The 10,667-nt window shown below is 46.2% G+C and overlaps 1 protein-coding gene across 1 annotated transcript; it reads left to right on the top strand.

The window, feature by feature from the left end:
- Positions 1-7,090: 7,090 nt before the first annotated feature.
- On the top strand, positions 7,091-7,964 carry LOC127322841 (uncharacterized). Its single transcript, XM_051351249.2, has one exon. The coding sequence runs from the start codon at positions 7,237-7,239 to the stop codon at positions 7,711-7,713; it is 477 nt and encodes a 158-aa protein (XP_051207209.1). The 5' UTR covers positions 7,091-7,236; the 3' UTR covers positions 7,714-7,964.
- Positions 7,965-10,667: the final 2,703 nt, after the last annotated feature.

The raw sequence follows: 10,667 nt of genomic DNA, 5'->3' as shown, positions 1-10,667 counted from the left end.
TAGATACGTTTGAGACGTATCAAGCATCCCCAAGCTTAGTTCCTACTCGCCCTCGAGTAGGTAAACGATAACAAGGATAATTTCTGAAGTGACATGCTATCATAATCTTGATCAATACTATTGCAAAGCATATGAGATGAATGCAGCGATTCGAAGCAATGGTAAAGACAATGATTAAACAACTGAATCATATAGCAAAGACTTTTCATGAATAGTACTTTCAAGACAAGCATCAATAAGACTTGCATAAGAGTTAACTCATAAAGCAATAAATTCTTAGTAGAAAGCTTTGAAGCAACACAAAGGAAGATATAAATTTCAGCGGTTGCTTTCAACTTCAACATGTATATCTCATGGATAATTGTCAACATAAAGCAATATAACAAGTGCAATAGGTTAACATGTAAGAATCAATGCACACAGTTGACAAGTGTTTGCTTCTAAGATAGAAGGAAGTAGGTAAACTGACTCAACATAAAGTAGAAGAATGGCCCTTCGCAGAGGGAAGCATGGATTACTATTTTTGTGCTAGAGCTTTTCATTTTGAAAACATAGAAACAATTTTGTCAACGGTAGTAATAATTCATATGTGTTATGTATAAGACATCCTATAAGTTGCAAGCCTCATGCATAGAATACTAATAGTGCCCGCACCTTGTCCTAATTAGCTTGGATTAACATGGATTATCATTGCATAACATATGTTTCAACCAAGTGTCACAAAGGGGTACCTTTATGCCGCCTGTACAGAGGTCTAAGGAGAAAGTTCGCATTGGATTTCTCGCTTTTGATTATTCTCAACTTAGACATCCATACCGGGACAACATAGAAAACAGATAATGGACTCGTCTTTTAATGCTTAAGCATTCAACAACAGATAATATTCTCATAAGAGATTGAGGATTTGTGTCCAAACTGAAACTTCCACCATGATTCATGGCTTTAGTTAGCGTCCCAATGTTCTTATCTAACAATATGCATACTCAAACCATTTGATCATGAAAATCGCCCTTACTTCAGACAAGACGAACATGCATAGCAACTCACATGATATCCAACAAAGGTGTAATAGTTGATAGCGTCCCCAGAAACATGGTTACCGCTCAACAAACAACTTATAAGAAATAAGATACATAGCAACATATTCAATACCACAATAGTTTTTAAGGCTATTTTCCCATGAGCTATGTATTGCGAAGACAAAGAATAGAATTTTAAAGGTAGCACTCAAGTAATGTACTTTGGAATGGCAGAAAAATACTATGTAGTAGGTAGGTATGGTGGACACAAATGGCATAGTTTTTGGCTCAAGGATTTGGATGCACGAGAAGTAATCCCTCTCAATACAAGGCTTAGGCTAGCAAGGTTGTTTGAAGCAAACTCAAGTATAAACCGGTACAGCAAAACTTACATAAGAACATATTGCAAGCATTATAAGACTCTACACTGTCTTCCTTGTTGTTCAAACACCTTAACCAGAAAATATCTAGACTTAGAGAGACCAATCATGCAAACCAAATTTTAACAAGCTCTATGTAGTTCTTCATTAATAGGTGCAAAGTACATGATGCAAGAGCTTAAACATGATCTATATGAGCACAACAATTGCCAAGTATCAAATTATTCAAGACATTATACCAATTACCAGATGAAGCATTTTCCGTTTCCAACCATATAACAATGAACGAAGCAGTTTTCAACCTTCGCCATGAACATTAAAAATAGCACTAAGAACACATGTGTTCATATGCAACAGCGGAGCGTGTCTCTCTCCCACACAAAGAATGCTAAGATCCGATTTTATTCAAACAAAAACAAAAACAAAAGCAAATAGACGCTCCAAGTAAAGCACATAAGATGTGACTGAATAAAAATATAGTTTCACTAGAGGTGACCTGATAAGTTGTCGATGAAGAAGGGGATGCTTGGGCATCCCCAAGCTTAGATGCTTGAGTCTTCTTGAAATATGCAGGGATGAACCACGGGGGCATCCCCAAGCTTAGACTTTTCACTCTTCTTGATCATATTGTATCATCCTCCTCTCTTGACCCTTGAAAACTTCCTCCACACCAAACTCGAAACAAACTCATTAGAGGGTTAGTGCATAATTGAAAATTCATATATTCAGAGGTGACAAAATCATTCTTAACACTTCTGGACATTGCACAAAGCTACTGAAAGTTAATGGAACAAAGAAATCCATCAAGCATAGCAAAAGAGGCAATGCGAAATAAAAAGCAGAATCTGTCAAAACAGAACAGTCCGTAAAGATGAATTTTTATGAGGCACTTAATTTGCTCAGATGAAAAAGCTCAAATTGAATGAAAGCTGCGTAAATATCTGAGGATCACACACGTAAATTGGCAGAATTTTCTGAGTTACCTACAGACGGGGCTCCTAAATTTCGTGACAGTAAGAAATCTGTTTCTGCGCAGTAATCCAAATCTAGTATCAACATTACTATCAAAGACTTTACTTGGCACAACAATGCAATAAAATAAAGATAAGGAGAGGTTGCTACAGTAGTAACAACTTCCAAGACTCAAATATAAAACAAAAGTGCTGTAGTAAAATAATGGGTTGTCTCCCATAAGCGCTTTTCTTTAACGCCTTTCAGCTAGGCGCAGAAAGTGTGAATCAAGTATTATCGAGAGATGAAGCATCGACATCATAATTTTCCTTACAAACACAACTTGTTGCAGAGGGTACCTTAGATGCTCCATTATCTAAATTTCCCATAGTGGTACTAAGGGTTTTATCAATTTTAGGCTTATAATAATTCTTTGGCTTAGGCACCTTAGAGACATACATGAATTTTTGCTCCTTGCCCACATAAGCTTTCTCCTTAAATTTAAGAGAAGAAAAAGTTGAACCCAATGTTCCCATAGCTTCTTCAAGTTTACCAATCCTATGGGTTTGATTATCATGGATAGCACAAGTTTCTAAAATAGCAATTCTTTCATTAATTCCTCCTAGTGATTTATCAAGTTTATCAGTATTATCAAGTAATATTCCCAGTTTAGTATCAACACTTGGAAGATTTTTCTCTATGGCTTCCAACTTTTTCATGACATCCTCAAGAGAGATTTCAATTTTAGTTTCATTAATAGGTGGTATTCCAACTAGGCTCTCAATGATGCAACTAGCTTCTAAAGCAGGAGTACCTAGGAAATTACCCCCCGAAAGAGTATCAAGAACATACCTATTCCAGCTAGATATACCAACATAAAAGTTCCTAAGTAGGATAATAGTGGAGTGTTTCTTAGTGCACCTATGATGAGCATCACTAATTCTATACCAAGCATCCTTAAAACTTTCTCCCCCTTGTTGCTTAAAAGAACGAACTTCAACTTCAGGATTACTCATTTTAGCAGTAGTAACTAAAGCAAACTAAATAAAGTAAATGCAAGTAATTAATTTTTTTGTGTTTTTAATATAGAGAACGCAAACAAGACAGTAAATAAAGTAAAACTAGTAACTATTTTTTTTTTGTATTTTTGATATAGAGAACAAACAAAGCAGTAAATAAAATAAAGTAAAGCAAGACAAAAACAAAGTAAAGAGATTGGATGTGGGAGACTCCCCTTGCAGCGTGTCTTGATCTTCCCGGCAACGGCGCCAGAAAAAGAGCTTGATGCGTGCAGTTAACACACGTCCGTTGGGAACCCCAAGAGTAAGGTGTGATGCGTACAGTAGCAAGTTTTCCCTCAGTAAGAAACCAAGGTTATCGAACCAGTAGGAGTCAAGGAACACGTGAAGGTTGTTGGTGACGGAGTGTAGTGCGGCGCAACACCAGAGATTCCGGCGCCAACGTGGAACGTGCACAACACAATCAAAGTACTTTGCCCCAACGTAAAAGTGAGGTTGTCAATCTCACCGGCTTGCTGTAAACAAAGGATTAACCGTACAGTGTGGAAGATGATGTTTGTTTGCAAAGAACAGTAAAGAACAAGTATTGCAGTAGATTGTATTTCAGATGTAAAGAATGGACCGGGGTCCACAGTTCACTAGTGGTGTCTCTCCCATAAGATAAATAGCATGTTGGGTGAACAAATTACAGTTGGGCAATTGACAAATAGAGAGGGCATAACAATGCACATACATGTCACGATGACTACTATGAGATTTAATCAGGGTATTACGACAAAGTACATAGACCGCTATCCAGCATGCATCTATGCCTAAAAAGTCCACCTTCGGGTTAGCATCCGCACCCCTTCCAGTATTAAGTTGCAAACAACAGACAATTGCATTAAGTATGGTGCGTAATGTAATCAACACAAATATCCTTAGGCAAAGCATCGATGTTTTATCCCTAGTGGCAACAGCACATCCACAACCTTAGAACTTTCTGTCACTGTCCCATATTCAATGGAGGCATGAACCCACTATCGAGCATAAATACTCCCTCTTGGAGTTACAAGTATCAACTTGGCCAGAGCCTCTACTAGCAACGAAGAGCATGCAAGAACATAAACAACATATATGATAGATTGATAATCAACTTGACATAGTATTCCATATTCATCGGATCCCAACAAACACAACATGTAGCATTACAAATAGATGATCTTGATCATGATAGGCAACTCACAAGATCTAACATGATAGCACAATGAGAAGAAGACAACCATCTAGCTACTGCTATGGACCCATAGTCCAGGGGTGAACTACTCACACATCAATCCAGAGGCGATCATGGCGATGAAGAGTCCTCCGGGAGATGATTCCCCTCTCCGGCAGGGTGCCGGAGGCGATCTCCTAAATCCCCCGAGATGGGATTGGCGGCGGCTGCGTCTCTGGAAGGTTTTCCGTATCGTGGCTCTCGGTACAGGGGGTTTCGTGACGAAGGCTTTAAGTAGGCGGAAGGGTAGGGTTGGAGGCGGCACGAGGGACCCACACCATAGGGCGGCGCGGGCCCCTCCCTGGCCGCGCTGGCCTATGGTTACGGGCCCTCGTGGCCCCACTTCGTATCCCCTTCGGTCTTCTGGAAGCTTCGTGGAAAAATAAGACCCTGGGCGTTGATTTCGTCCAATTCCGAGAATATTTCCTTTGTAGGATTTCTGAAACCAGAAACAGCAAAACAAAGAATCGGCTCTTCGGCATCTCGTCAATAGGTTAGTGCCGGAAAATGCATATAAATGACATAAAGTGTGTATAAAACATGTGAGTATCATCATAAAAGTAGCATGAAACATAAGAAATTATAGATACGTTTGAGACGTATCACGCGATCAGAACCCAGCGTGGTCACCTCATCAGTGAGGGGCGGGCCGATCCCACCTGGGACCCATCAGTAACGACGACTGGTGGGCGGACTTCTTCCAGGCGCAACATGACGCCGAGATGAGCAGCACCGACAGCCTCGCCGGCCGGAGGAACACTTGGAACAGGGAGGGGCGCCTCCGCTTCTGGGGCGTTCCCGGGTGCACCATCCCGAACATCGTCGACGGCATTCACAACAGCGTCCCAAGGCTGGAGATGCCGCCTTCGCCGCCACCATCTCCTGCGGCCGCAGTGTGCTGGCAGCCGAGGAGGGCGTACTCGTACTCGTCCTCCTCGAACTCTTCTTCCTTGGGGCCGGCGCGATCGACGCCTTCCACGCACCGCGCCACGCCATACAGCGTGCCGAAGCGCGAGGTGAAGGAAGAGCCGGAGTACGCGCCGCCGGCGAGTTGGAGGCGCGGTGGCAGCAGCGGCAGCAGCATAGGCGCGCCGGCGGCGCCCTCCTCGTCCCGAAGCCGGAGGTGAAGGAGGAGCAGTACGATGAGGAAGCCGCGAAGGCCGCACAGTTGGTGGAGTACGAGCGGCAGCAGCACCTCATCGCTAGCAGCGACGACCCCGAGGACTGCCTAGGCTTCCGCGCATCATGCATGACGTCGTTGAACGACAAGGACGCCTGGAGGGGCGACCTCGATGCGGCGATCACCATGTCCATCCGCGACACTGGGGTGCCGCTCATCGACCTCACTAACTTCGGCGAAGCTGGGCCAAGCGGGCGGTAAAGGACGAGCCCATCGACGAGCCCGACGAGCGCGGCAAGCAGGACGTCATCGCCGATGACATGTACAACTTCCACCTTCCACCAATACTACGACCCCTCTGGCCACCGCAAGTACTACTAGATTAGGGTTTAGGTTTAAATTTTATCGAATTTCGTCCGAATATATGTAATATATAGCAAGTTTGAATGAATTCAATTGTTTTCGCTTAAATTTTAAAAATCTCAAATTTTGTTTGGCGGACGTGGCTAAGTAGCGACGTTCCACAAGCACGACACGAACGAAACACGTCCCTAAATGATAAATTTGGCGTTGTTCAGGATTGCTTTGGGGAACGCGGCTAGAGATGATCTAAGAATACACTCAAACAGGAGCAGAAGACGATCTGTCATGGATAGAATTATGAAAAGTATTGTTCGGTTAAAATGTAATTGTGCCATTTTTTGGAAATGTTTTTAAACACAGTACAACAGAGATACTTAGAACGCTTGTACGCACTCCTATGAACTCATGTACGCACACTCTATCTTATTAGCATTTCCAATATATTAAGCCTGAGAAACAGATTCGGTAGGACTTGAAATTGACAAAATCACCACATGCGTCTTATTATCGACGGAAACATCGGCTACCACTAAAAGAATATTTCTTCTTTTTTATGCGACACCAAAGCTTTTATGTGTTTTGATTTTTGGTGGGTTTGAGGTGCCACTGCGTGCTAAGCGTCTTCTAATTCGATAAATTAGGCATATGCTTGTAATTTCAAAAAAGACATATGCTTGTAAAATAATGTTATGCTTGCAATAAAAAGCACGTTCTGAAAATTTTCTTATACATTAATATTTTCTAGCATATATCAAATAAAAGTACGTTCTGAAAATTCTTAGAAACTGCAATAAAAAGCCTCCATGTTTGTAAATTAAAGACCTCTCTGTTGGAATAACTAGTACAGGCTAGACAGTAGATACCACACTATAGACTGCTGCAAAGCCGCCGTCGCGTCAACTAGTGAGCTCGTGACTATGTACAGCCATGTGGTGGTGTCCCGTTATAATCCCTTTGGGCAGATTCCCAGCCAAAAACACTAGCGGTGGTAAAAGTTGTGGTTGCTGCTGCGTCCTTTGGGTTGGGCAGATTCCCAGCCAAAATGCTTTTAATAACCACCCGCAGCCCCCGCGACCCTCACACCAAAGACCAAGCAACCGAACATTTTACACTCAGCCAAAGCTAAGCCATGGCTTTCGTCTCGGAGGCACCCGCAGCAGCGAGGAAGCTTCTACTACCGAGCGGCGCAGCCATGGCGCGAACCCTTGGCGACGCCGGCCTCGGCTTCGACATGGACGGCGCCGGCCACTTCTTCTCGCCCCTGTGGGAGCTCATAAAGGCGAAGTTCGCCGAGCTCGCAGCCTTCTTCACCAGCCTCCTCGCCGCGCTCGCCAAGAAGGCGGACGAGCTGTTCCCGCCGGAGACCCGCTCGGAGACGCTCGGGCACTGGCTGCGCGTCGGGATCACCGTGGTGCTCCCGGCCCTGGTGCTGTTCTGCCTCGCCCGGTGCTGCTGGCGCTGCTGCTGCGCCCGCGGGCGCGGCGGGCGCACGATGGTCGCCCCCGGCCGCCGAGGGGCGCGCATGCCGCGCGGCGCGTTCGAGGCTAATCCTCGCGGCTACTTCCGCGATCTCCGTGCAAACAAGCCCCTTGTGTTCGTGCACTAATGGCGCCGCGCGCGCCGGCGGAAGACGTCCCGCATGCCGCAGCTACTTCAGCAAGTCGGCACATATATTCGTGTCCTGCTGTGTATGTGTACGCGTATTATTCTGTCGTAGGATTTGTGTACGTACCAGTACTGTTTTATATGCATGCATATGAGGACAGAGATTTGGTGCACGTGAGTATCAGTGATCCTTTTTAGAAAAATAATTAAAAATCATATTTTCAAGTTTTAGAAAAATCTGAAAATAAATCATGATGTACTCCCTTCGTTCACAAATAAGTGTACATACGGATTTTTCAAGATAAATTATGAAGTGAAATAAAAAAATACATTGGTACATGTATCTCTTCTCTTCAATTCTTTCACCTCCAATAAGCTAAATACATGTAGAAAATAAGAAAACATGTGCTTAATATTATTGAATTTGATTTTCGTGCGATGAGAGAGAAGCAATTAAAGTGCATATGAAAGATAGCAGTACACTCTTTTGTGGATAAAGTTTAGAGCTAAATCTCCATATATTGAAGAACAGAGGGACTAGTTAATATTGTATCTCACAATCGTGTAAATTTTTAACTGGAAATAATGTGTATTTTAGGCTGCAAAAAAATAACAAATATGTGGATCTGAGTATAGTTATTCAAATCTTCAAAAAAAAATTCAGACTTTATAATTGAGATTTTATACGTTAGTGGAATTTTATCATTACCTACTTTTTAGAATTTTATTACGTAACTTTTTGAAATATATAAATACATTTTTTTATTTTTTTATATAAAGAGAGCAGCGGTGCCCATGAGTCAAAAGGACTTTTCCTGCATATGGTCGGATTATGTGCCTGACGGTCCATTATGACTGTTTTTGTTAACGTTCGTGACAGACAAACTCCAGTTAGAGCATCTCCAGCGGCGCGACACATTGGACACCCAAACGTACACGTCGTGTCCGTTTGCGTCGGTTGAAATTGGTTGAAATTTTCAGCGCGTCCGTTTGCGTCATGGGGTGGCTCCAGCGGAACACGTATAATTTGTTTTCCATTCATAAATTCATAACTTACATTAATAAAAAACATAAAAAGACCATAAAGGCGTGGTAAAACTAGGTACTGCCTACTGGTCGTCGTCGCTAACGAGATCGATGAACTCAAGCGTCGGTCATGGAAGCTGGTACGCCGGCGGTGAAGGAGGTAGGGCAGGCTGCGGCAACTGCGGCCAGGCCGACGCCTGCGCAGGAATCTATGGTGAAGGTGGTCAGGGATCCCAGACCAGAGCAGTAGACGGAGCGCGGTCGTTGGAACGCGTCGGCGTTGCCGAAGGAGTCGCCGGCCTACCCTGCAGCAGCGCGGACTCGCGGAGTTGGATTGCGAGCCCGTCCCACAAAGCGGCCAGTGCCATGGCAATGGTCTCCTCCTCGGTAATGTCCGGTGGCTGGGTCTCCGGATCCCAAGCCGGCCCGTCGTCCTCGTGGTCGTACTCTGCGCGCTCCACCTCGTCCTCGTTCTCGTCCGCGTCCTCCTGGTCGTTCTCCTCTTTTTTCGCGGCGATCTCGCGGTCGAAGTACTTGAGGTCCCCGAGGTAGCCAGCGCGGCGGCACGCGTCGAACTCCCACGTCCCGAACGAGATCCAGTTGTAGGAGTTGAGCGCGTAAACCGGATCTTCTTGGAGATCCGTCGGCAAGATCGCTCGGCGGCGACGCACCTCGTCCCGGCGCTCTCGGCCCTCGCGCGGCACTGGGGTACCGGCACGCGCCTGGCAGCTTCCTCCAGGCAGGTTTGCGTCTAGCCACAGCACCGACCGGTTTTTCTCCGAAAGGCGGCGCGCAAACTCGATGCGGACGCATCGCCCGATCCGTAGCTTCTTGCCGGACTGCGGGCCGCTAGCCTCGTGGTCGTTCTTGGTCTTGCGGAACAGCCAGCATTTCTTCCCTATGGCGTCGGTCGGGTGGATAGTGTGGGCTCTGGCAATGGTGTGGTCGGGGAAATGGGTGCCGTCAGCATCCCTTTAAGAGGCTCGGACGACATCTCGCCTTTAATGTCCTGCCACTGCAAAGCCGTCCAGCTGCGCACGCTCGCAGAAGCCGAGGCCGCCATTAACGCGGCCCTGAAAAGGCTGCAACGCGCCACCCGTAAGTAATGCTGCGGAAGATGAAGCAGCTGTGCCCCTGCCAGGCGGGCCCATGCGAGGGCTGGGCGGACGACCGCTGCGTCCGCGCAGTGTCCGCAGAGACGCAAACCTGACGCATATTTGGGTCAGGTTTGCGTCGCCGCGAATGGCCCGGTCACTATGCGTCGCCCCACTAATAATGGTACGAGACGCATTTTTCGGCCCGGTGGATGTAAACGGTCGGTCGCGTTTGCATTGCCCCGCTGAAGATGCCCTTAGTAGATTAAATTGAGAGGCCAAGCAAACTAGATTAAATTGAGAGGCCAAGCAAACCGCCTCCCGGGTCGCCTCTCTGCTGGCTCCGGAGGCCTCCCCGCCGCCGGGCAAAAAGACCGCCTCTACGCTGCCCTGTTCACCGGCGCCGTCGGAGGAGGCTGTCGGCAGACGGTGGCGGCGGGTGTGCCCCTCTTTTTAGCCTTTTTTTCTCCTCGTTTTGCGCCCGGTGTTTTCTGCCGTCGTCGTTGGGTATGATCCGATCTTTCCACGTATTCGCCACATCACGTGAGTCTGCTGTGGGGCGTCGTCCCTGTAGTCACCGTCTCATTGGTGCCGTCCTCCGCTGGGGCCTCGCGACTAGCAGGTTGTGGGTGCGCTTGCTGGGCGGCGCTTCTGGCTGGGACTGGTCGTGCGCCATCATGCAAGGCAGGTCATCGAGGTTGTGTTGCTCCAGCAGCAATCCACGATTTGGACGGAGCAGGGCATGTATTGGCTTCCTGGCCGTCTTGGTCGACTGCATCTAATGCAACGTCTAAAGGTGAACCGGCGAGGTAGTCACCTGCAGATTGAGTGGTTT

Source organism: Lolium perenne, chromosome 2 (assembly GCF_019359855.2).
Source record: "Lolium perenne isolate Kyuss_39 chromosome 2, Kyuss_2.0, whole genome shotgun sequence".
Taxonomy (NCBI): Eukaryota; Viridiplantae; Streptophyta; class Magnoliopsida; order Poales; family Poaceae; genus Lolium; species Lolium perenne.
Note: the sequence above shows the minus strand (reverse complement) of the source record. Positions and strands in the feature narration are given on the sequence as shown.